Source organism: Schistocerca americana, chromosome 4 (genome assembly GCF_021461395.2).
Source record: "Schistocerca americana isolate TAMUIC-IGC-003095 chromosome 4, iqSchAmer2.1, whole genome shotgun sequence".
In the NCBI taxonomy this organism is placed as follows: Eukaryota; Metazoa; Arthropoda; class Insecta; order Orthoptera; family Acrididae; genus Schistocerca; species Schistocerca americana.
Window position 1 is genome coordinate 339,182,022 of NC_060122.1, and position 27,109 is coordinate 339,209,130.

Consider the following 27,109-nt stretch of genomic DNA (forward strand, 5'->3'; position numbering starts at 1 on the left):
TTTTGCACATCTTCTTTCTTCTCAATACCTCTTCATTCTTCTTCAGTTAAGACAACTTTGATTTTGGTGTCAGGCCGCCTGTGACCATCAGCCAACCCTTTATACTTCTCCCTGTCATGTACTACGGCATGCAGATTCATTTCTTTTATTCCTACAGCCTTCCAGTCACCTCTGACTTCCTTCATCCAGTTGTTTCCCGTATGACACGTTGCATTCCATATCTTCTTAGTCAACCTCTCATTTTCCATCCTCATGATGTGCCCAACAAATCGTAATCTCCTCTTCCGTATCTAATTCGATATGGGTTCAATATTTTCATACAGTTACTGTCGTGTTCGGTGTATCCAGATACCCTAAGATTTTTGGTGCTCCATATGTCTCTCAAAACTTTCCGCCCTTCGTCCTCCAACTGTAAACAAGCTCTCTTACCGTGAGTGACCATTTCTGATGCATACAAAGCAGCATTTCTTACAGTTGCTGTGTAATGTCGCAATTTGGCATCCGTGACAGGTTTTTCTTGCCATGTGTTGTTTTCACCCAATACCGAAGCTTCTGCAAAAGCTGTGCCCTGTCTAGTTCGCTACTGTTGCTCTATATGCCACCAATTGTCTTCTCCTCCAAATAACGAAAACTGTTGACTTTCTCAACCACTTAGTTATCTATCTTCCAGTCAGACTCAGTGTTCAATGTCTTGGTCTTCTTACATGCAATCTTCAGTCCGACCATTTCTGCTGTTCTGGCTAGATTGTTTAGTGCTGTCTTTGTCTCTTCTTCTGTCTCATTTAAGAGTGCCATGTCATCTGCGAATGCCATGCAGTCCACTGTTCCATTATGTTCGATCTTGTACCCTATTTGCACGCCTTTGATCTTCATATTACTATTTAGTACATACATACATACATTAATCCTTGTTCCATAGATCATAAATACGGCATTTCGTAATGATGTGGAACGTGTCACTTAAAAATAAGTTTTTTTACATAAAATAATTACTTAATTTTTTGTTAATTTTTCATCTTTTATTTTATTTTTTATTTTTTACAGGTACTACTTCATATCTATAAGTTGTCTCCACTGTCTCACTACTTCGTCCAAAACCAGGTTAAATAAAATTGGTGACAGCCCATCCCCTGGCCGAACTCCTGTTTTTATTTCGAAGCTTTCTGACAGCGTACTGCGATGCCTGATCCTGGCAGTAGAGTCGCTTAACCTTTCCTTTATTATTGTATTTGTTATAGGATCCAGTCCTCTATCTTCTAACACATCAGGCCGAGTACTTCTCTCAACTGAATCGTAGGCCTTTTGAAAGCCCAAAAATGTCATTTTTTTCCTTTCCTGTGTCTGTGTTCAGTTATCCTTTTTATTCCAGATATGTATTGTGTACAGTTCCTCTCTTATTTAAAGCCACACTGGTACTCTCCTATTGTCGGCCACAGTTGTTCTTCAACACTGTTCAGCAAGATTCTCGACAAAACCTTGTACTATGTTTAAGACATAGATGCCTCTGTAGTTATCCAGTACTTTCTCGTCCCCTGTCTTGTGTAGTGGTATTATAATGGCTTCTTTCCAGTCAATGGGTATTTTTCTATTTCTCCATATATCCATTATTATTTTGTACATACCTCTTTCTATTTCTGGGGCGCCCGGTGTGGCGGAGCAGTTCTAGGCGCTTCAGTCTGGTACCGCGCAACCGCTACGGTAGCAGGTTTTAATCCTGTCTCGGGCATGGATGTGTGTGATGTCGTTAGGTTAGTTAGGTTTAAGTAGTTCTAAGTTCTAGGGGACTGATGACCTCATATGTTAAGTCCCATAGTGCTCAGAGCCATTTTTTCTATTTCAGGCCCACCCCACTTGATCTCTTCAGCACAGATACCATCTCTGCCTGATGCCTTGTTGTTTTTGAGGTTTTTAATTGCCTCTGCTACTTCTGCTCTGGTGGGTGCATTGTCTAGACTATCCTGACTTTCGTCCCTAGAGCGTAATTGTGGCCACTTTACTGTCGGTGCTTCTGCATTCAGCAAACCCCTAAAATACCTAGCCATTTCCTCGCACACCCCTTTCTCGCCAATTTTTATTGTGCCATCTTGTCATATTACGAAGGGTTCTTTTGCCTCGAAGCCTTTAATTCTGCTCATCATTTCTTTGAAAAAGATCCGTGATTTGTGTTTCTTGATGGCTGTGTTTGTTTCTTCAAGTTTCTCATTCCATCTACTTCTCTTGGCATTTCTGATCGTTTTGCCAGAAATTTTTCTCGCATTCTGGAAGTTCGACCATTCTTCTTGCTTTTTACAGGATTGCCATTTCATCCATGCTTTCTTCCTGGTCTCGACTACATTGTCACATTCATCCGTCCACCACTCATGCTTCCTTCTCCTGTTGTTAATAGCCAGTCGCACTGCCTCTTCTTCCGTTGGTCGACGTTTATCTTAATTATGGTGTTTTTCTCGTCACCCGTTCCAAATGATAATCGTTTTCGTGAACAGATATACTACACACTCTACGTAAAGCTGAGAGGGTGGATAGTTGGTTTTCATATTTCTTAGCAAGAGACAGATATTCACATTGAATTTTACAAAACTGTTGCTGTCCCCATGCCGTCCTATAGAAGCGAAAAGTAGATGATCCACAAAGGCAAGAACGCAGTATCCAGCCATGCACAATAAAAGACAGACTAAGGAAACAAGATGTTAGAGAGGAATTAAAATTTTTTAGTCTAAGTGGTAAAATTGTAGATTATAACAGGAGATGGAAGGAACGCCTAGAACTAATAGTGGGTGAGACAGTCCGTTAAAAGCCGGAAATTACAGATGTCAAGGAAGAACAGTTAAAGGAAAGCCCCGGCAAAGAAGGGTACCGTAACAGGCATTTTTGTCTAATACCTCAAGAGAAAAAAAAAAAGAAGCAAGAGTTAGGTAATTTACGGTAGTGGTCTCCACGTAATAGCTCCAATACTTGTGGGTCAAAGCATCATTTGGATTTTTTCCAAACTTGTGACCAATTTGTGTGAGGTTATTTGACTGCCATAGAATGCTTAGGAGCGCGTTGAAATAATTGTTGATAACACTCTTGCTGGTGATTGCCTTCATGAGTTTCTATGTAGCAGACACAGAAATATCTGCAAATTTTGCGTTTGGGATTAACGTAAATCGGAGGCCTTCAACCCGAGGCTCAAAACGTTTGGAAGATCTCTGTGATGCTTCTTGCGCCTTCCCTGAGTACAGAGGTGGGCACTTTGTAGCAACTGGGGCTTTGTAGCACAGGATCCGTTCGAGCGCGATTTTTGACAAATCTAGTATTACGCTATGGATGGTGATTCGAGATCGCAGCATGGAACCATCCAAACGAGTAGCATCGTCGGAGGATTCTTCCTCTTAATTCGCATCGGTGTTCTTTTCAGAATGCGCTGCTTTTTACGATAACAACCGACAAGGGAAACTCCCCGTCGAGCCCCCCTCAGATTTGGAGGTAAGATGGCCTAGTGGGTAGCCCGACATAAACTGAACACATATCAAGCATAACAACAGGAAGAAGGTGTACTGGACTGTGAAAAAAAAAGCAAAATAGAAACAGTGAAAGATCCAAGGAAAAGATCTGCAGTTAAAAGCAGCCAGAAATAACAACAGATTCTTGGGTAAGTGGTCATGGTGCTGAACTGCCAAGTTCATGAGCCATGTCCACAACTCCCACGTGCCATTAATTTTTTTTAAACATTATTAACTGTCCTCCCGGTCACTGAAATATTTGTTCTTTTTCTGTAGTCTTGGCAGTTGTCATACTATATACACTACTGGCCATTAAAATTGTTACACCACGAAGATGTGCTACAGACGCGAAATTTAACCGATAGAAAGAAGATGCTGTGATATGCAATGGTTAGCTTTTCAGAGCATGTACATTAAGTTGGCGCCGGTGGCGACACCTACAACGTGCTGACATGAGGAAAGTTTCCAACCGCTTTCTCATACACAAACAGCAGTTGACCGGCGTAGCCTGGTGAAACGTTGTTGTGATGCCTCGTGTAAGGAGGAGAAGTGCGTACCATCACGTTTTCGACTTTGATAAAGGTCGAATTGTAGCATATCGCTATTGCGGTTTATCGTATCGCGACATTGCCGCTCGCGTTGGTCGAGATCCAATGACTGTTAGCAGAATATGGAATCGGTGGGTTCAGCAGGGTAATACGGAACGCCGTGCTGGATCCCAACGGCCTCGTATCACTAGCAGTCGACATGACAGGCATCTTATCCGCATGGCTGTAACGAATCGTGCAGCCACGTCTCGATCCCTGTGTCAACAGATGGGGACGTTTGCAAGACAACAACCATCTGCACGAACAGTTCGACGACGCCTGCAGCAGCATGGACTATCAGCTCGGAGACCATGGTTGCAGTTACCCTTGACACTGCATCACAGACAGGAGCGCTTGCGATGGTGTACTCAACGACGAACCTGGCTGCACGAATGGCAAAACGTCATTTATTCGGATGAATCCAGGTTCTGTTTACAGCATCATGATGGTCGCATCCGTGTTTGGCGACATCGCGGTGAACGCACATTGGAAGTGTGTATTCGTCATCGCCATACTGGCTTATTACCAGGCGTGATGGTATGGGGTGCCATTGGTTACACATCTCGGTCATCTGTTGTTCGCATTGACGGCACTTTGAAAAGTGGACGTTACATTTCAGATGTGTTACGACCCGTGGCTCTACCCTTCATTCGATCCCTGCGAAACCAAACATTTCAGCAGGATAATGCACGACCGCATGTTGCAGGTCCTGTACGGGCCTTTCTGCATACAGAAAATGTTCGACTGCTGCCCTGGCCAGCACATTCTCCATATCTCTCACCAATGGAAAACGTCTGGTCAATCGTGGGCGAGCAACCGGCTCGTCACAATACGCCAGTCACTTCTCTTGATGAACTGTGGTATCGTGCTGAAGCTGCATGGGCAGCTGAACCTGTACACGCCATCCAAGCTCTGTTCGACTCAATGTCCAGGCATATCAACGCCGTTATTACGGCCAGAGGTGGTTGTTCTGGGTACTAATTTCTCAGGATCTATGCACCCAAATTGCGTGAAAATGTAATCACATGTCAGTTCTAGTATAACATATTTGTCCAATGGATACCTGTTTATCATCTGCATTTCTTTTTGGTGTAGCAATTTTAATGGCCAGTAGTGTACATTGGTTATACAATATGAGTCATATGGTAAGAATATGTTACCGTCGCGAGTAAATGTGATGAATAATGAGAGTAGCCGAGATACCACATAGACGTCTCACAGAAATGAAACCAACTAATAGGCAGGTGTGATCTATGTTACAACACAGGAATTCAAGTCAAGACTTTCAAAACGTAACCTAACTTCAAAAACGTACAGAACATATGTGTTGACACAGCACAGAGAAATTGTGATTGTGAAACTGTTGCGTTCATTTGTTGCAGCTTATGTGACTATTATGCTTTCATCATTTCCTTGAGAGTGACCACATTCACATTCATACAAACACCTATATCGGGCAAGGAGGCATATCTCAGTCACTTACCAGTCGTACAAACTAGGTGCTCCCGTAAAGAGATTCGTATCAAATGACACATTTACTATCACAAGTGTACTATATGACACACCAGACGTTTTTTTCGGTGCAGGACCCAGTTGACTTGTCATCAAAAGTTTACGGTTCCCATTCGAAAGCCACTTCCTTTCGGCTGCTAATAGAGTAGTTGTGCAGAATCAGCTGTCATTATAGGTTCCTACCTTACACCTCTCTGTTGCAAACGGACGTTACACCACGACACACCGAACGAGGTGGCGCAGTGGTTAGCACACAGGACTCGCATTCGGGAAGACGACGGTTCAAATCCGCCTCTGGACATCCTGCTCTGGGTTTTGCGTGATTTCCCTAAATCGCTTCATGCAAGTGCCAGGATGGTTCCTTTGAAAGGGCACGACCGACTTCCTTCCCCATCCTTCCCTAATCCGATGGGACCTCGACTGTTCATTTTAACTTAAATTCAGATTTTCATTCTATAGTTACTCCTAGACTCTTCAGTGAAGAAGTTGATATTTGCCCCATTTGGGCTTAAATTTATTTAATTATGTCAATCGTGGGAGAGGGCCAGGCGGATATCTTCTTGCTCATCTTGTGCGTACCGAATTGAGATACAACATGGTACAACATTGATCGCAACAAGATGACGCCATGATTCTTTTTTGTGTGTATTCGTCAGCTAAACTGCGAACAATCTAAACATTATTCATGATATTGCAGTGCCTGCGGAGTTAAGGAGAACGTTGCAAAGTTCCTTCGGACATGCATACATCTCTAAGGAACATTTCATCGTTGTTCTTAACACCACAGGCACTGCAATATCGTATTTATCCGCTTATACCAATGTTGCCCCTGAACGGGAATGTGCGAGTACAAGCAGTGACGCAGGAACTACGACATTTGAAAATTTGGCTCTGTCCGTGAATCGTGCGCGGATAGCCAATGTGGTTAAGGCGGTCGCTAGCGTAAACAGGGAAATACGAGTTCGAGACCCAGTCCGACACAAATTTTCATTCGACGTCATTCCCTTACAAAATACGCACAGTCCGCCTGGTTAGCTGCGTGGTAACGTGCTCGCCTCCCATGCAAGCGGGCCCGGGTTCGATTCCCGGCCAGGCTATAGATTTTCTACGCTCGTGGACGAGGTGTTGTGTTGTCGTCGTCATCATTTCATGCTCAACACCGGCACGCAAGTCGCCCAATGTAGCGTCGACTGCAATAACACTTGCACTTGGGGGCCGAACTTCCCCGGATGGGGCCTCCCGGCCAACAATGCCATACAGTCATTTCCACTTTTCTTCCATTGATTGTTGTTCGTATTGGCAACTGCGAATACATTTCATGAACATTATTTATCTTAATATCTGTTTATGAATATATAGCACAGGAAAGTTATCATTTTATTCATAAATTACTTCGTAAAATAAATTCTTCGGTACAATCCACTATTATGTTTCCCTAGGGAAAAAAGCGTCAACTATTTTTGGACCACTGCATCTTCGCGGGCATCTGAAGCCATGAAAATGGAGTTTAAAATTGGCGGTAGTTTGTGTGGCGTATTTATAGAAAGCGCGACGTGTTCTAACAAGCGCAGTGTTACGTAACGTGTGAAGTCTTTTCGCGGATGGGAAGGCAGAAAATGTGAAGACTCATACAACCCAATACAACGTTTACAGCGTCGGCATCCAGTCGCATTCTTATCACGCAAAATATTCCAGCGGCAGAACAATATGAAGCATTCTTTGCGAGCTTCCCCTTTAAGACTAGGCAGCACTTGCGCAATTCTCGCCTTCGGAGTTGGCGCCGACCAACGTGGCGCAACGGCCAACTCAGTGGACCATTCTCGGGAGCAGCGCGATTCGTAAACCGGCCCGATCATTCGGAACCAAGTTTCAGTCATTGTGAACTAAGATGGCGCGAAATGCTATCGAATATTGGAGATTTCACGTACGAACTCACGGTAGCAAAACCGAAACGAAGAAAGCCTTGTTCATTGAAGAAAACGCCCAGCTGCGTATTCAAATTATACGTCCGAATGTTCATTGCCTTCACTGGACATGCAAAAAAAAAAAATAAATAAATAAATAAATAAATTCAGAAAATTATGCAAGCCTGTTAATAAACTGTAAGGAGGGGAAAAAAACGGCACACCTCGGAGGAATTATCCAAATAGGGCAGAAATCGATAAATGTGATGTAAATTTACACACAAACAAACATTTACAATTTCAAAAAAAATTGAATGATTTATCCAAGAGAAAGAGCTCAACAGACTGAGCAAGTCAACAACGCGTTGGTCCATCTCTCTGGCTCTTATGCAAGCAGTTATACGGCGTGGCATTGCTAGATAGATTTGTTGGATATCCTCCTGAGGGATAAAGTGCCAAATTCTGTCGAGTTGGCGCGTTAGATCATCAAAATCACGAGCTAGGTAGATTGCCCTGCCCGTAATGCTCCAAACGTTATTAATTGGGGCGTATACGGGCGGATATTATCTTGCTGAAACGTAAGCCCAGGATGGCTTGTCATGAAGGGCAACAAAATGCGGCATAGAATATCGTGTCCCGTAAGAAAATCAAAGGGGTCCTACTATGAAATGATTGGCATCCCAGACCATCACTACTGGTTCTCGCGCAGTATGGCGCTCGACACTCATGTTGGTATCTCATTTATGCCCGGGCCGCCTCCAGACACGCCTTCACTAATCAATTATTCATTTATTGTTATAATACCGCCAACCGGTTTCAACCCGACGTAGGGGTCATCTTCTGGGCGTTTACACCATTGGTCGACTGTTGGTGGTATCACTCCTGCCGTTATGTAGACAGGAGTGACACCACCAGCAGTCGACCAGTGGTGTAAACGCCCAGAAGATGACCCCTACGTCGGGTTGAAACTGGTTGGCGGTATAATAAAAATAAATGCGATTAAGACTGTTTTTGAATAATTGATTAATCATACTCATCGCTGCTTCATCTCCAAAACCATGTTGTCCAAAAGTCTACGCCTTCACTGTTCATCGGGTTTCAGTTCGAAGCGGGACTCATTAGTGAAGACAATTCTTAAAATTCCAGGCGGCGAATGTGGCCGACGCCAGTGCAAACGTGCTTGGTGGTGTACAGACGTCAGCCGCCTTTCTGTGAGCCACCTTTTAATGGCTCCTGTGGTCACTGAAGCATCAGCTGCAAGTCGAATCTATCATAATGATGAACCTGGGCTCTGAGTGCCCCTCTGACCACTGCTCGGTCCCCACGTTCTGTCATCTCTATATGTCGACCGCTTCCTTCTTGCCGCTGTGTTCGGCCGCGGTTCACCTATTCCTTCCAACACTGTCGAACATTCAAATGTCGAGCGATTAGCCGATTACTCCTAACAGCTTCTTTTAGCCCGACTACACGTCCTCTCTCAAACGCTGACATCTGCGTATACTGTTCTTGCGCCTGTGTTGCTAGGCATAGTTACTATCGAACAGAGTACAAGGCATGACATTCGGAGAGACTTTATGCACTGGTATCGATATGATCCCTGTTTACTACCATTGCCAGCTGCCTGGTGAAATTATGTTACAGCGTCACACGTCCATCGGCCGACTAAGTTTTTAATTTTGCATTTTCTACCGATACTTGAGCAAATATCAGTTTGTGGCCAATTTCCATAACTCCTTAGTGGTGCGCCTTTTTTTTCCTCTTTTGAGCGTACTTATATGTAGGGAAATACAGATATACAAAAGTTAAATTTCCGTCTACTGGCCCTGTCGGGCCATTCATTACCAACGAACTGCCGTGTTATCCTCTGCCAGAGGCGTCTTTCGGGTGTGTTATGTGAGGGGCAGGTGTTAGCACGCTGCTCTCCCGGCCGTTGACAGCTTCCCAAACCACGGCGCCGCCACTGTTTACGCAATCAGCATCACGAGGCTGTCTCCAACCCGTTTCTGTCCTCCCACCAACTCTGACATACTGCGAATTGAACCCCGTCCTTCGCACAGCAATCAGACATGCTGACTATTTACCTAAACAGACAGACGATACAGACATATGAGACAGGCGAAATACTCTCAGACTTCAAGAAGCAGGTGCTGTCATGTGCGAATCCTACCAAATCATTAGTTTAATAATTCACGATTGCAAAATACTGCCACCAATTATTTACAAAAAAAAGGAAAACATGATAGAAGCCGACCTCGGGGAAAGGTAGTTTGGAATACGGAGGAACGTAGAAATACGAAAGGCAATACTGGCACTACGGCCTATCCTAGAAGACAGGTTGAAGGAAGACCAACCTGTGGAGTTAGAGAAAGCTTTCAACAGTGTCGACTGGACTACATCTTTGAGATTTTGAATGTAACAGGGATAAAACACAGGCAGCGAGAGATTATTTACAACTTGTACAAAAACCAGACCGCAATTCTAAGAGTCAAGGGGCATGAAAGGGAAGCAGTGCTTGAGAAAGAAAAGAGGCAGGGTTGTTACCTATTCCCGATGTTATTCAGTCTTTACATTGAACAAGCTGTGAAGTACACCAACTAGAAATTTGGATAAGGGGTTGAGCACAGGGTGAAGAATTAGAAACTTTTTAGGTTTGCCGATGATATTGTAATTCTGTCAGAGAAGGCAAAATACTTGGAACAGCAACTGAACTGGAAGAGGCAGAAAGTGTAACTTTTTTAAGATTTTTATTGAGACCAGTTTATTTCCTTGAAAGGTTTCCAGTTCTTGTTGACAGGTAAGAACCTGCAGAGACAGGTTACAGCAGGCCCACGATTTCAGCAAGTGTTGCTGAGCTATTATTGTTCCAACGGTAGAATTGCTGAAGAAGGAAAGCCTTAAAGTGGACCTTGTTCACGATTCTCGGCCAAAAAGGATGCGTAGAAGACTCGCGTGGTTACTGAGACGCGGTCACACCAGGAAAGAGAGTGGGTAGCTTTTCTCTCTTGCTTTACGGCCCTCGACTAGCTAACACGTACTTCTTCCGCTCTCCTGTTCCTATTCCGGATTCTCAGTCAGAACTACCCTTTCGACGACTACTCTTTCGAGCAGGGGGGTGAGCCCCCAGTGCCACATCTACCCCCCCAGTCGTAATCTTGGTTGAATAAACTCTAATGGGTACATTTGAGGCAAAACATCTGTATTTATTTCGACCACCTGGATGCCCACAACAGCCTCTGCTCCTGCCCTGTCAGGTATTTGCCTGGAGTGTATCATAGAATGAAATCAAACTTGAAAGATAAGCAACTGACAAAAGAAGAATAGAGGTACTACAGAAGGATGCTGAACGTTGATGCACAGATCGAATAACTAATGAAGAGATACTGGATTGAATTTCGGGAAAAAGAAATATATGAAACATCTTGAGTTAAAGAAGAGATCAATTAGTAGGAGCCATCCTGAGGAATCAAGGAATTGCCAGTTTGGTTATTGAGTGTAGCGAGGGTGGGGTGGGGGAATAAAATTGTAGAGGGAGACTACGAGATGACTGCGGTGAATAGGTTGAAACAGACGTAGGTTGCAGTAGTTACTCAGAGGTGAATAGGCTCCCACCGGATAAAGCAGCATGAGAAGCTGCATCAAGCCAGTCCTCGGACTGAACACCGCAACAGGCTAATACCTCATAAAGGGATCTAGTGTTCACTAATAAGTACCAAAAAGACGTTAATTCACCGATGCCTGTCTGTCTTTTTACTGGTATAGTTAGCGGTGTTTCAACAAATACTGGTACATATTTTACTCAGTATCTAGAAAAATTACTGTGGGAGAAAAGCAAGTGTAGGAGAAGAAGAATGCGCGCGCGCGCGTGTGTGTGTGTGTGTGTGTGTGTGTGTGTGTGTGTGTGTGTGTGTGTGTGTGCGGTGTGTGCGTGCGTGTGTTCTATGGCGAGTGACATTTAAAAAATAGCTCTGCCGCCGGGAGGCATTTTAGTCAAACCTAAAATACATTTTATTTATTATTTGGAAAAATATGGTGGGTGTAAGACACCCATAGCGTCAACATAGGAAGAGGGAGGGAAGTACGGCAGGAAAGACGATAACACGTCTAAATAACAATAACGACCTCTATTAGTGGCGGTTACACAGTGTGACTGAGCTGCCCCTGCCGATATCGGTTTATGCAAACTGCAATGTTACATTTGGCCTTCAAAATCCGCTTGCGAGATTTTCATATTATCTCGCTTGTCGTGCGCTACTAGTCCTAGAGAAAAAATGAACATAACTTTTTTGTAGGAAATTTAATGTAGTTAAATTTTATACTGAAGTACGTTTTCACAAGAGACCGTAGTTTTCGAGTTATTCACGAAAAACATAGAAAAGTGACCTTGAAACACACTCCCACTGCCAAACTCACCCCACACCGGTCAGGATTTACTATAGGCTGTTCATGGCAGTCCCTCCTACCACTTTATAAAAATTTGCGACTGCACGAATTATTTCGCAGATTCGACCTTTTCTTGGTCTTCATTGACTTGCTTTATTAGGTCATCAGCGTGATAGAGCACTTACAGATTGTAAACTTGCCTTCTGTATAAATTTTACGAAACAATTTTGTGAATTTTATCAGCATAAAATAAAGAATTACACCGTTGTATTCGTCAGGCCTAACGTTTACAATATCCTCACTTACACGTTTAAATTAATAATGTTAACGAAATATCCAAATGTTCTGGTAGCGTAGTAGCCAATCGATAGAGACCAAAAAAGATTGAATATCAGGAATAGTTCGTGCAGTCGTAAATTTTTGTACTCTGACAGGAGGAGTGCCACGAACAACATACTAGAAATCCTGACTCGTGACGGATGAATGTGGGGTGGAAAGCGCGTTTAAAGGTCACCTTCTGTACATTTTTCTTGAATAACTCGAAAACCGTTTCCTCCAGAGGAAACGTATCCCAATACAAAATTTAACTACAATAAATTTCCTACAAAAAGGGTCCTGTTCAATTTTTCTGTAGGACTCATAGTTTGCGCGTAGAAAGCGAGAGAATATGAAAATCTCGTGCGGGATTTTCGAAGGCCAGGTACAGAATTGCGGGCTGCATAAAAATACAGCTGAATCATCGTGTACAGATTTCTTGTTTCCCAGGGTGACTACTTATACTACTCTAAGTTTCATCAAAAAGAACACACAAAAGATGCCCCTAGGAAGAGCTAAATGTGCACGAAAGTGTAATACTGGTGACGACTTCATTCTAAGTGCCCTAATCAAAAACGTTTATTCGCCCCGTAGCATTCTGATCAATGATTTCTTGATTAAGTGACTCAGGCTACCTGTATACAGACTTCATTCACGTCCATCTTCACCGGAGTATCTGCGCACAGTTTCGATGGTTGCGCTGTTGCATTCTACCAGGTATTACGCTGCGGGTTGTGAGCAACAGGTAGCGATCACGTCTGGCTGTAAACACCTCTTGATACTTGCAGTTGTCACTGGCTAACTTCCATCACATCAATGACTCGGTATCCTGAAAAATCACGTGCCAAGGCCTTACACTAGCTTCAATGGTATTGTTGTGAGCGTCCACGCTGAACACCGACCTCCTGGAGCTACGGCACTCGCCGATCTGGCATCAATCAGGTCTGAGAAAAAGACTTCTCTTGCTGTCGTAAAAGTGAGTAACTACCGGCCTCTGTGGTTAGAGGATAGTTTCGGTGTCTCGTAAAGGGGAGATCGCGGGTTTGAGTCCTTCCGTAAGTGTCGGTATAGGCGGGGGTTTTCATTGTTCCGTTACTGTTTATACGTTGTATGGATGATGCGTCAAATGATGCAAATGCAGTGTGTAGTGTATAAACGTATATTTCATTTGTACAAATGAAATGTACTCTCTAGATACATAAAGAACGTAGTTTGTACGGTAAGTTGGGCTGAACCTTACAGTTTGGGCTTGGCTGAAAGCACGATAGAGGACAATCGGAGGCCATTTAAAAAACTATATTTTCGCAGGATGAAAACTGATATCTTGACTTGCCCGCTGATTGCTTTCAAAAATGTGTTTCATCGATTTACCTACTCTTTCAATCCAAGATTTGGGCAGAAAAACGTACCGCATAAAACGTATAAACTTTTGTTTATTATTCACCTAGTTATGTCTCCATCGTCGTCATAGAATGACACCACAGAAGTTCGTGATTTACTTTGTCTAAGATCACAATAACAGACGAAGAAACGACTATTTTCTTCAGTTAAAAAAAAAGGACTACTTGTTGATGTACAAAGACTTAGAAAGGACCCTTGAGAAAGGTTTATATGAAAGATTGTGTAGGAAACAAACAAGACAACCTTCCGTTAACATGACTTGTCCAGTGGAAGAATACGTGCAAAAAATTATTCGAAAGGAATACCGTAGCAGATGAGCTTCAGTAAACCATTGATAGGGAGTCGAACGAAATTTAAAAATAAAGCGTACATTACTGTCAACATCAAAGACACTACAATGCTTTGCGAAAAATAAGCTCCGTTACGTCTTAAGCACGTAACTGTGTATAAGAAAAAGATGAAAATTAATGAAATGTGCAAACGTAAAGTATAAAGTAAGAACAGGTACAAACCAATTGAATGCAACCACATCACCACGTTAGGGTAAAGGCTACGAGCTGATGAGCTAATTGAATCGCACAGCTACCCAGTGAGAAGATGACGCACCGAGGGAATTTTAAAAATATTAGGCGTAGGTTTCAGTACTGACAAAGAAGATTCAGTTACACACTCTACAATGTTTTCGGCGGATAATGTAAGAGAAAGAAGTGACGTGTGAACTTACACAGCTATGTACGGGCACGAGTTGGCTATTAGTATCTCTCTGTATGTAATCAGGGATGCAGATTATTCTTGAAACCACAGAAAGTCGCCCACTGTAATTTAAAAAGATCCTGGTAATCTATTATGCTTATCACACGTATACGACGTCTGTAAAAGAAATACGGTAAACATAATGATATTGTAATTGTCTGATCCTAATTACACGTATAGAAGACACAAAATGTCAAAGAAAATTGGAGAGTACATGTTAATGATGAGTCGTAGAGATCCTGCGTGGAAAATCAATAATACCGTTACCTTCAAATGCAAAGTAGAACATCATGAATAAAAGAGCACGCGCTCCTGGAGAACCGATGTGAACAAATAGAGCTGCTCGAACGAGTACAGAAAACTCAGTTCCCGGTAGTGAAATAATTATAATACGCAGCATTAGCTGGAGAGCAGAACCGGTAGGGTAGTTCCTGATCAACAGACTGCGCGTCAGTGTTCTTACACTTCTCCGCAATATTTAATGGAGTGAGGGAATGTGTTATAGATTATTATGATCAAATGGTTCAAATGGCTCTGAGCACTATGGGACTTAACAGCTGTGGTCATCAGTCCCCTCGAACTTAGAACTACTTAAACCTAACTAACCTAAGGACATCACACACATCCATGCCCGAGGCAGGATTCGAACCTGCGACCGTAGCAGTCGCGCGTATGATGATCAGTCCGTCTGAGAAGGCTGGTGAGGTAGCTGGCCCACTTAACGACATGCGGGTGGAAAATACTATACGCTAATCCAGAAGCATTTTGCGGCTTCGCTGCATAACACTCTCCGACATAGTACACAAAGCAGCAGAAATTAACTCAATAAAGACTACCACAACTACAAGGAGGATACGGAATACTTACTGAACGAATATGATGGACATATTAACGTCCTTCCCCAGACAAACAGCTAAACCAAAGCATAAATATATTTACCCTCTTAGGACGACAGCCCAGAAATACGCATGATACACATCCAGAATTCATGAATGACGAGACTAACAACAAACAACCCAGCTCTTGCACACCATCTACAGCGACAAGTAGTAAATAACGAGGATGACTTACATGCTAATGTTGTCAAGACACACTACTGCTAATGCTGCCCATACAAATAAGATCAAAGTAGCTTCTTCGAGCAAGTTGGTGCAGTGGTTAACCCAATGGCTTCGCATTCGTGAGGGCTGGGGTTCATATGCCTTTACGGCCATCCAGATCCCCTACATCGATTATCCTACAACACTTAAGGGGGGAAAATATTACATTGTTGCTAAACAATCGTAAATTTTACTACTCCATATTTTATTCAAAGGAAGTCATAAATTATAATTTGTGTACCAGTTAATTACACTTATAAGGCCTCCAGTGGTATGTCACTTACAAAATAAATACAAACGTCTTGTTTTATTCCCTATAAGGACAAAACCAGATTGGCGGGAATCGCGAATTGGTACCAACTGCGTTCATTAATTTTAGGAGGTTTAATAATCTAGGGTTAAGGCTAATGGGGGGCTGGTTTCTTTGAAAAGGACGTGACCGAATTGTACTACATTATTGTCCAAGCCAAGTTTCTACTTCGTCTCTGGTGATCTCAGCATTGACAGGACGCTAAACGTCAACTCTCTTCCTTCCCTTTCCAAAGAGGTTCTGATAATCTCCTATCACATTTAATTCAAGCACCGCTCTACACTGTCCATCACGAAAAGAACAGATTTCCTTAAGAGAAAGTATTAAATTTGAAATCCATAAACATTTTAACTAAGAATGCTAGCTTAGTTTTAAATAACCAAACACAATTTCATTTTTTCCTCCGTTAAATAAGTTTTCAGTAATGCAATATACAGCAATATGACAATTATCATAATTAATTGTTGGCAATGTAACGGTACCTTTCATAGTGTAAAAATGTAATAATTCCTTGTAAACAATCTGTATCTGTATTAGTTGTATCTCTGTAAGTCATCGCCGGACGAAGTGGCCGTGCGGTTAAAGGCGCTGCAGTCTGGAACCGCAAGACCGCTACGGTCGCAGGTTCGAATCCTGCCTCGGGCATGGATGTTTGTGATGTCCTTAGGTTAGTTAGGTTTAACTAGTTCTAAGTTCTAGGGGACTAATGACCTCAGCAGTTGAGTCCCATAGTGCTCAGAGCCCTTTGAACCATTTCTGTAAGTCATCCGTCATTTTATGTATGGATGCGACATTCAACTGTCACCTGAAGACGGCCTATGAAACCGAAAAACTGTTTCTAGTTAAATAAATAACAATATAGAATATCAGCATATCAGCAGTGAGTTCCTTTTTGTTGTTAAGAGAAAAAATACCGCGTTTAGTAATTTAAAGGTTCTTTAGTCACTGCAGAACATATTATGTAAACAAGGAAATATCTGAAAAAACCAAAGGATCCGCAGAGTAGGTCGATATTATGGTTGGTTTACTTCGCTTCTGGAAGGAGGGTCTATATGTCGTACAGTCTAGTAAAACAGAGAGAACTCGAGCGTACTTTTTCTAAAAGGACATCACATTCGTCGTTGACTGTTGAAATTATTTGTTTCACAATTGCAATTTCGGCCTTTGAGCCATTTTCAAGTGGTACTCCAAAAGCTAAAAGAATACAAAAATGAAGCACGGAGTGCACTCGTATATATGTAGACAGTGGTACATTACAAAAATGGTGAAAATAATACATCATTTACATTTTTCTTCTGCGCATGTCAGACTTTAAAATCCTCTGTCAGTGTGTACATGTCATACTCAAAAATAGAAATACGGTAACATCAGACGTGTGCGAAGTCCTGTACATCGAGAAATGATGCCAATTGTGTGACATGTTACCAATGTTAATTGGTTTGTAGTGATTTACGTGAATAATGTTCAAAAAATGTTCAAATGTGTGTGAAATCTTATGGGATTTAACTCCTAAGGTCATCAGTCCCTAAGCTTACACTCTACTTAACCTAAATTTTCCTAAGGACAAACACACACACCCATGCCCGAGGGAGGACTCGAACCTCCGCCGGGACCAGCCGCTGAATAATGTTAACATTTTATGTAATTTACATCATTTCACGATGTACAGAGCTTCCCACTCGTCTGATTTTACTGTATGTCTATAGTGAAAAGGCCTATTCTTGACGATGACAGGTATACGGACCGGAATATTTTGAAGTACAATATGTATTGAAGCAAAATGTAAGAGATGTATTATTTTCACCATTATTGTAATAATACCTCTGTCTACATGATATGTTTGTGTAGTTTCTTTTATACACAAGTACTCTGCTTAATTTTTGTATTACTTTAGCTTTTGCAGTACCACTTCCAAACGGCCCAAGGCCGACAATGCAGTTGTGAAGTAAATAATTTCTACAGTCAACGGCGAACATGATGTCCTTTAAAATATTCTACATGATTGTCAACCCCGCCCATGAGAATTTAATCAGACGACAATACTAATGGTGCAACAGACAGCGGCGGATAGGAAAGGTTGAGGAGCTACCGAAATGTTGCAATTACAGGAAGATTCATTTTCAGAAGCTTCAAAGAAGAAAAAGAAAGCAAACAAAAAGGTACGTCGCTTTCGAACGCAAAAAAAGACACATTCGCCTCGTATGTCATTACGTGGAAAGAGACTTCAGGTTTAAAAGACTGGGTAGCATAGCCACATCCTGGTACGCTTTCTTAGCCGTAGAACCGGAAACCTAGGGCGGATGTGAAGAAAAAGTGTCCCTGTTATGCGCTCCCGGAAGTAGGTGTCGACACGGACGAAGGGGTGCGAGCGACACTGAACTTGCCTTGACGAAGAAGTCGGCCATTGGTGGCGTCTCGGGCGTCCTCTGGGTGTTCAGTGCGTGTCGTGTGGCGGCGCGCGAGGCACTGCCGGGTATTTGTGGCGGCCCAGCGCGCCGCTGCAGTTGAGTGTGGCCAGCAGGCCGTGCAAGGCGGGGGGAGGGGGGGGGGGGGGGACGCAAGAGTGTCATCACAGCACAGCGCCGCGACGCCTCGAGCGCTTGTGGGCTGCTTGCGCCACCACAGGTGGCAAGCCTGTTCCTCGGGGTGTCCGGCTAGCCACCAGCCCTTTTACTCTGTGCTACGTGCCCTTAGCGCTAGGATTTCACCCGGAACAAGTCCCGCCCATTCACCCCCCTCCATGCCTATCCACAGTGTAAGGCCCTCCCCTAAACAGCCGCCAGTTCCGCAATCTGAAAACTACATCAAAATTGTTATCGTCACAGTCCAGCATATGTAACACTCTGATGAAATTCAGTAATTATAAGAAATTTAAGTTTTTCTGGATAGTAATATAATATGAGACTGCATATTAAAGAAATAAAAATTGTTATAGAGAATTGAAAGCATCGGCAGTAATAGAAAACAAAAAATAACGTGATGTTTTTTTAAGGGCAATAAGGACAAATTTTCATTAACTAACTCACTTATTATAATACGTTTATTTGAGGAAAACAGCAGAGCAAACATACAACGCGAAAAAAATGGTCTTGAATTTGTCATGTCGGTAGTAAAGCCACAGATGCAGTCGAATAACTCTGTTGTCTAAAATCAACGTTATATAGAAATAAGTCAAAGTTGTTTTGTTTATGTAGGCCCTCATAGTAGCTCACGAAATGTAAAGAATATAAGAATGCCGTAAAGTAGAAATGCCTAATGAAAGCAATAATATATTTGCTTATGTGACATATTTCGTTAGTATTTGCAGCGATAATTGGTTAATTTTAACTTGTAAATTCTTCCAATGCCATACCTGCGCATTATAAAAGCGGTTACAAAGAACTGTGGCTATTTCTGTGTGATTAGTGTCCTACATGCTGTTGCAAACGTCTCAGGAAAATAATCTGTCGCTATTCTTTGTCCTGTCTGTTTTTAACCAAAAGGTTTATTAATTTCGTAAATGTCATTCAAACAAAAATTCAAATGGCTCTGAGCACTTACCATATGAAGTCATCAGTCCCCTAGACTTAGGACTACTTAAAGCTAACCTAAGCACAGCACACACATCCATGCCCGAGGCAGGATTCCAACCTGCGACCGTAGCAGCAGCGCGGTTCCAGATTAAGCGCCTTTTTTTTATCTCATTTTGTTCGCTGTTGTTCGTTGCATCTACTCGGGGCGGACGTCGTATGACATCCCTTGAAGTTCGCTGTTGATCGATCAGCTCAATTTTTTTTATTACAGAGGGCTGCTAACCCTCTTACCGAACACGCTGAGCTACCGCACCGGCTAACGCCTAGAACCGCTCGGCCACCTCGGCCGGCTCATTCAAACCATTTTTTAACAATAAAAATGATGATGTGTATGTTTGTCACAGAGCAGTTAATGGTGCAGTGTCGACGGCTGTAAAACGTCCTCATGCTGTGTTAGTTCTTCTTCCACCCCTAAAACTTTTCAGCAAAACTATTCAGTGAATAACACGCAAAAACAGCTTGGATCGATCTAGCAATAACAAAGTAATTTTGATGCGCTCTGGAAGTATAGTGAACATTGTTGCTTGTTTCACATGTACTATCTGAGTTCCGAAACTTAAGTGTCAAGTATGCTGTGGTTCCTCTTCCTCCAAGCAAATTATTCTTTGAGGGTAGGTTTTTCCTGTTTTAGCTTTGGGTGCTTTTTCTCACATAGAAGTATGTTTCTTCATAGGCTATTCGTCTGAATACTGATTTCTCGTATTTAAAGAATTAAGTGCTAAATTGTTTTCTCTTATATTTGCTGTGGAAGTACCTGGCACAGCTGATGCCAATTGTGCACGTTTTTTGTAACGTGTCTTTTAACTATCTGGCAAAATTTAAGACCTAGCAAGATATTAATTCAACATTCACTCCAAGTGCAGCCGAACGCGGTAAACCACGTGGGCCAACTGAAACGATGCCCAGGTGCCGAACAAAGACCGGGAAAACCGGGGGTGAGTGGGCGGGACTTGTTCCGGGTGCAATCCTAACGCTAACGATTCCTCTCTGTGCTCCACATTAAAGTGTATTCACTGCATGTGACATAAGGTGTCTCTTGCATACCTACATCTTTGGGACAGGCGGGAAAAGTGACCATGGCGGGCAAAATGGCAATTCGCGCAGGGGCTATGAGGTGCCTGCGTCACTCGGGCTATGTCTCAGCTTACTCTCCATGGAGGGCCCTGTCAATCCGAGAAACCTAATCTGTCTGCTGTGCCGATCCTCAGAGTTATAATGATTGTTGTGGATTTTATGAGGGGCGTTCAGTATGTAATGCAACACATCTTTTCTTCAAAGAGCTGGTCGGTTTTATTCAGGATTCCGATAGACCATATTATGCCCCACTCTTTTGGCTACAAAACTCTATTTTTGAACATAATCTCTGTTCAATGCGATGGCCTGACGCAATCTTACCGGAAAGGCCTGAATGACCGAATAGTACCACTCTGCATCAATAACCTCCCCATCACTCATACACCGTTCCCAGTAGAGTGCATCCTTCATTGGGCCAAACAGACGGAAGTATGTGCGAGATTCGGGCTGCTGGGTGGGTGAGAAAGAACAGTCCAATGAAGTTTTGTGAGCTCGTATCGGGTGCGCAGACTTGTGCGGGTCCTCGCGTTGTCATGGAGAAGTTCATTTTCGTGGCAATGAACACGCTGAAGTCGTTTATTCAATTTCATGAAGGTAGCGCAATACACTTCAGAGCTGATCGTTGCACCATGAGGGAGGGCCCCTCCAGAGTCCTTGAAGACCGTCGCCATGACTTCACCTGCTGAGGCTGCGCCTCTGAACTTTTTCTTCGGAGAAGAGATGTTGTGGAGCCACTCCATGCACTGAAGTTTTGTTTCCGGTTCGAGGTGGTGAACCCATGCTTCACGTCCCTGGCAATGTTCGAACAAAAATTGTCACGATCAGCCCCGTAACGGGCAAGCAACTCCGCACAGGTAGTTCTTCGTTGCTCTTTATGCTCTTCTGTTAGGTGATGAGGAACCAGGCCGGCACAAATCTTTGAGTGCCCCAATTGGTGGGCGAGTGTATCAACATTACCAACAGACACCTAGCTGAGCGGCGAAATGTTTCACTGTGTTCCATCGATCTCCTCAAATGAGAGTGTCCGCACGTTTCAGCACTGCAGGACTCGCAGCTGTGTGTGACCGGCCAGCACGCGGGAGATCAACCAGCTTTGCGCGACATTGTTGTGATGACGACAGACGCCTCGCGCACCGGCTCTCCGTGCTTTTGGTCACTGCCCGGTCTCCGTAGACATTCTGCCAGCGCCTATGAATATCTGCGATGTTCTGATTTTCCACCAAAAGAAACTCAATGGCAGTTCTTTGCTTCGAACGCACTTGCGTTACAGATTGCATTTTGAAGGCTATGTATAGCGGCGTTTCCTATATCAAAAACGGAAAGCATCCGACGAGAAGAAGGGTAGAAAAAAATTGCGAAAATCAGGAACCACAACCCTAGAAGAACTCTCCCTGACGACAACGATGAAGATAGTGGGTGCAGCTACAGCGAAGAAAACGTTCAAATTCAATGCCAGAAGACCAGTGGACTAAGTACGAATTGTGTTCCCTCTAGGCTCGCGCTCTGTACAGGGTTTCAGGAACACGTTTAAATTTTACCTGTATCACAATAAAATATATTTAGTTCTCTGTTAAAACAGTTCCTTATCCCTTATTTTTGAGTTTAAAGCTAAGTGGCCACTTTGCCGGCTCATGCAGCGGAAAATTGTATTGTCGCTTTGTGAGAATTGAACTGCTTAAAGTACTCAATTTGATCCTAAGGTGATAAAACTATTCAACATTCTACTTCAGGAACTGTAATTATAATCACTGATTTCTATATATTTCCGTCACTGCTACTCAGTCTAAAAAATGGGTATACCTTCGGCTGGACATTTTGGCCCGGCTGTCGGCTGCTTGTTGTTGCGGTCTGCAGTCCAAACACTGGTCTGATGCAGCCCTCAACGTTAGTACCGTGTGTTAAGTCTTCTCACGTCTGCGTAACTAGCGCAGCCTCCATCCATTTCAAACTCCGTACTACATTCAGACCTTGTTCTCCCTCTATAGTTTTTTCTCTCCATTCCTCTCTGCATTAATGTATTTGTTCCTTGGTGTATCGGGATGTGTCTTATCAAACAAGCCCTTCTTTTAGTCAAGTAATGCCATAAATTTCTTCTTTCCTCAATTCGATTCAGTGCTTTCTCATCAGTTACTCGATCTACCCGTATAATCCACAGCATATTTATTTAGCATCATGGTTCAAAAGCTTCTATCCTCTTCGTGTCTGACCTGTTTATCGCTTACGTTTGACTTCCATACAAGGCTACACTCCAAGCAAATACGTTAAGAAGAAGAGTTCATAACATTTCCATTTATACTTGATGTTAACAAATATCCCTTTTTCAGAAATGATCTTCTTCCTGCAGCCAGTCTGAATCTCATATAGTCTCTACTTCGGCCTCATAACCCTTTGATTCGCGACTACATGAAAATAAATATAATTTTGAAATTTTTACTAATGTAACCTTTATTATCATAGTAAGCAATGAATACAAAAGAAATTGGCAAAAAAGAAAGCAGTCCATTATTTTGAGAAGACGGTTTAACTTTCGCTCCTCTAGGACATACAGTTTGTAACCACCCTTCATTTCATGTATATATTTGAAAACAAATCCACATTTTTTTCTCGATACAGTCCCACATCTCCAAACTGACATGAACCAGTAATACCTAAAACAAAATTCAGTTTTACATAACAAGCAAAAGTGGACCTAAAATTTAATAAATTTTATATCGAAACTATATACTACCACTCAGCTGTACTGCAAACTCTAATTTAAAACAGCTCCAGGTTTACTTACTTTCACTTTCATTGGCCTCCTCAGTATGATCATTATAAAAAACCGCATGTCACTTTCTCCTACAGTCACGTAGCGTAATTTCCGCGCTGATTCTTGCTTTAGACGCTTTAAGTAACTGCTACAATGCACTACATTCCCAGAACTATATCAATGTACCATCAGATGTCTCCGTCTAGCAGCAGCATCAGTGGTTGCATACTGGAACCTCTGATACTTCAAAAAAATTATAAAACGGTGGTTTTAGGAAGAAAGCACTGGTACTCAAAGGGTTAATGACAGTCATCATCCACTTGTAGTGTCTCATTGCCTTATCTAATTCCCTCACCATCGCCTGATTTGCAATTATCCGCGTTTAAAGAGATCCCATATAGTACTTCAGGTGGGAATACTGTCCAAGTCTTTCTGCTTTATCCTGTAGACGTCCAACATTGATAATAGCAATACTACTACTAGTAGTAGTAGTAGTAGTAATTGTAGTAGTAGTTGTAGTAGTAACAGTAATAATTTTACTCATTTGTGGATCATACTTGCAAGGATGTTGGAGATAACTTTATTACAGTTTAAGGATAAAAAACAGAATTCACATATATAGTCATGTAAACACTTACGGTTATGGTCTGTAAAGGATGAGGAACGTTGTCGATGTGGCCTTATAGCAGGAACCATCCAAGAATTCGCCTTAAGAAAAACCGAAATCAGGATGGTCGGATGGAGATTAGAACCTCCGTAACACAAGACCAGTCTGTTAAAAACTGCGCAACCTACCAACGCATTTATCTCTAGAGTACAATACTACCTTGTTTCCAAATTCTTCAAAATGGTTCAAATGGCTCTGAGCACTGTGGGACTTAATTTCTGAGGTCATCAGTCCCCTAGAACTTAGAACTACCTAAACCTAACTAACCTAAGGACACCACACACATTCATGCACGAGGCAGGATTCGAACCTGCACCCGCAGCGGTCGCGCGGTTCCAGACAGTAGCGCCTAGGACCGCTCGGCCACTCCGGCTGGCTACAAATTCTTCCAAACAAGTTATTTCTCAATGTAAACTAACTTAAAAAATTAAAATTTGACGTCAGGACCATGAATATCATGCTTAGCTTCGATTTTGTGTGCCATAACTTCGCTTTTGCTTGTCTGAAAAACTGAATCAGCATTCCTCCATAATGAGTGACGTTTAGAGCTCAGAATGTGAGTAAGATGTCATTGTTATCCATAGCAGAACTCTACTGTAAGGTGTAAGGTGGCAGGCAAATCCAACACCTTCCATGAAAACCCTGACATGATAAGCAAATCCAGTAGTATGTCACATATCTCCAAATAAATCGTGACATTAAATTAACCAAAGTAATACGAGTAACGAGTGAGCAAATGGAATACCACAGACTAACACAAGAATGCCTAAATGCATGTCATACCTTCCCACCGTGAGACAGACGCAGTTCCGAGGGGAGAAACGAGAACAGAAGCCGAGAGCAGAACCGTGCTAAGTTGAAGGCCCTACGATAAGGGACGGACACAAACGTCGCCAGCTAACAGCTAGGACCACCCCCCAGCCCATGTCAAAAGCTAGAGCCCTCCAGAAGAACAGTATAGATCTTACGATAACACTAAAAGGACCACACCAGCTGCAAGTTTTAGCGTGAGACTTTTTCGCGTCTCTGTTACGTCAGGACCACCCCCCAGCCCATGTTAAAAGATAGAGCCCTCCAGAAGAACAGTATAGATCTTACGATAACACTAAAAGGACCACACCAGCTGCAAGTTTTAGCGTGAGACTTTTTCGCGTCTCTGTTACGTTGCAAACTTTAAAAACATGGCCCCACCACGGAAAGTATAACGTTTCTCATTGGATAGACAGAATTTTTGTAGGCAGAGCTTAAGGTTAACATTGAGACCCTGATTGGTCAGATGAAAACACAGCCAGATAGTTTTTTTTAAACCAACTTCGGTAAATTGTAGTAAGGAGAAGTTAGGAGAGAGTTGCTTCCGAGACGGCAAGGTGAGCGGAGCTGTGCTGCCCGACGCCCCCTGACGAACACCGACAAGGTAATGAACGCACGCGATGCCGCATAACAGCGCATAAAGCTTCACTCAGAACTGCAGAAGTCTCATCTGTTACACCCCCTTTTTGCGTAATACTAGTGTCGATCGTCAATTAAAGCTCATCGTATTCACATTTGCTACGTAAGTAAAAATCTGAAACGCTATGATTTTTCTGTTATATAGTTACTGAGAAGCCACATCAGCCACTATAATTTACGACAAGTTAGATACGTAATTAAAGACAATTGAGGGTCACTGTAGACTGCTTTTTCGACGTTATTTTACCAGCTAACTAAAAATAGGAAAGCCTTGAACCCCTTCCACTAAATTTAGTTAGTATTAAGATTCTTTTACAGGGAGTGCAGTGGAGCTGACGCTGAAATCATTAAGTATTTGGTTATATCATCGCTAGTCTCACTGAACTCTTCTGAACTCTACATGTCATGTGTGGTCTGACGTCTCCTTACCAGCAACAGGTCCCAGGCTCAAACTAATCAATTCCCTAAAAAACACGCTCAGAGCGTCGTTGCGCGAAAGTGGTAGGGAGACACGATATAGAACAAACAGACATCACGCCGAATGTTAGAAAGATTTTGCAGAGAGAGACTATGGTGCTAAGGTGTGTTGGGAATTTACAGAGGTGTTTTATTCTTATCCACCCGTGTTACATTTTCACCATATCCCTCCTTTGTATCATCTACGTAGTTCTTCACTGAAATATGTTACTTAACACATAGCTTTTAACTGACTTTTAATTTAGATTCTCTTATCTCTATAATCTCCTTTGATAATTTATTGTCTAAATTTTATTCTTTGGAGAAAGTGCTGCTGTAAGTCTTCCATTAATTATTTCATGGAAAAGTCCAGTCTTTTTCCATTATCTGGACTGAGCTGTTGGTTCAATAATTGCCAATAATTTCTTTTAAAATGTCCCTAGCTGATTGGTAAATGTACTCACATGCTGTATTAAAAATCTGAAATGTTGAGAACAGGTTCTTTCAATGAGCCCAATTACTATCTTTGTTTACGGTTCCTACGGCAGTTTTATTTAATTTGAAAACTGTGTTCATATTTTGTGCTTGTGTTACTCAGAAAATAACTACAGAGCTAATGTTAACTGTATGCAGAAACAGTATGTAACCGAAAGCCAATACTGTTACAGACTGAACACAGAGTCTTAAGGGCGTAACTTGCTGACAGTATTCTATTTGCAAGTATCTGCGTGTTGACACCACTTCAGCTGACAATCAGAAATGGTTCCTAGAAGTTTTGTGTTTGTTAAATTCACGATAAAGGATGACAGCCGCAACAGTTGCAGGATAAAAATTTATTAAAATTCTTGACCAAGGTTTCGGTATATATAAATATACCTTCATCAGAAGTAAAAAATCTAAAATTACATCACGCAACGTTGATTAATAAAACAATTGTGCCAAAGGCGTTGTCAATAATTAGGACATCTTCTCCATTTGTACAACATGACTGTGGGCACAGGATCAATGCGAACAGTTTAGCATCAGTACTTCGCCTATGAACTATCGAGATAAGAGTCGTATGAATGAACAGACAGTTGTTTTCTTCGTATCGTTGCATGTAATATGTTGTACTGGCGATTTTACGATCCATCCGCGGCAAAAAGCCAACAAGAGCATAGCAGCGAACATCTGAATAAACCATGTTTGTGAGTGTGAGGCTTCAGTTGCAGCTGCGCGTAACTCGTCTATTGATGAAAGGAAAGCTCCCGCCAGCTGGCTGTCAGCAGCTGACACTTTTGTGTTGCTACAGGCCGCCACGGCAAGCTTCTGCGAGCGAAGAATTGCAGCCGAATGTGTCTGGTTGGCTGTTGCTCGGGAATGTCGACCGCTGCTGCCTGTTTACAAACAAGACTCGAT

General features: G+C 42.5%; 1 protein-coding gene across 3 annotated transcripts in view; it reads right to left on the reverse strand.

Moving 5' to 3' along the window:
• LOC124614043 (uncharacterized protein ZK1073.1) overlaps positions 1 to 27,109 on the reverse strand; it is a 602,405-nt gene that overhangs the window by 137,432 nt on the left and 437,864 nt on the right. The window contains exon 1 of one of the 3 annotated variants that reach the window (XM_047142876.1): positions 18,129 to 18,232. The exons of the other annotated variants lie outside the window; for them this stretch is intronic. Within the exon in view, the coding sequence (XP_046998832.1) occupies positions 18,129 to 18,149 (21 nt within the window). The 5' untranslated portion in view covers positions 18,150 to 18,232. Of the gene's footprint in view, positions 1 to 18,128; positions 18,233 to 27,109 lie in introns of those variants that run through there. 3 annotated transcript variants of the gene reach the window in all.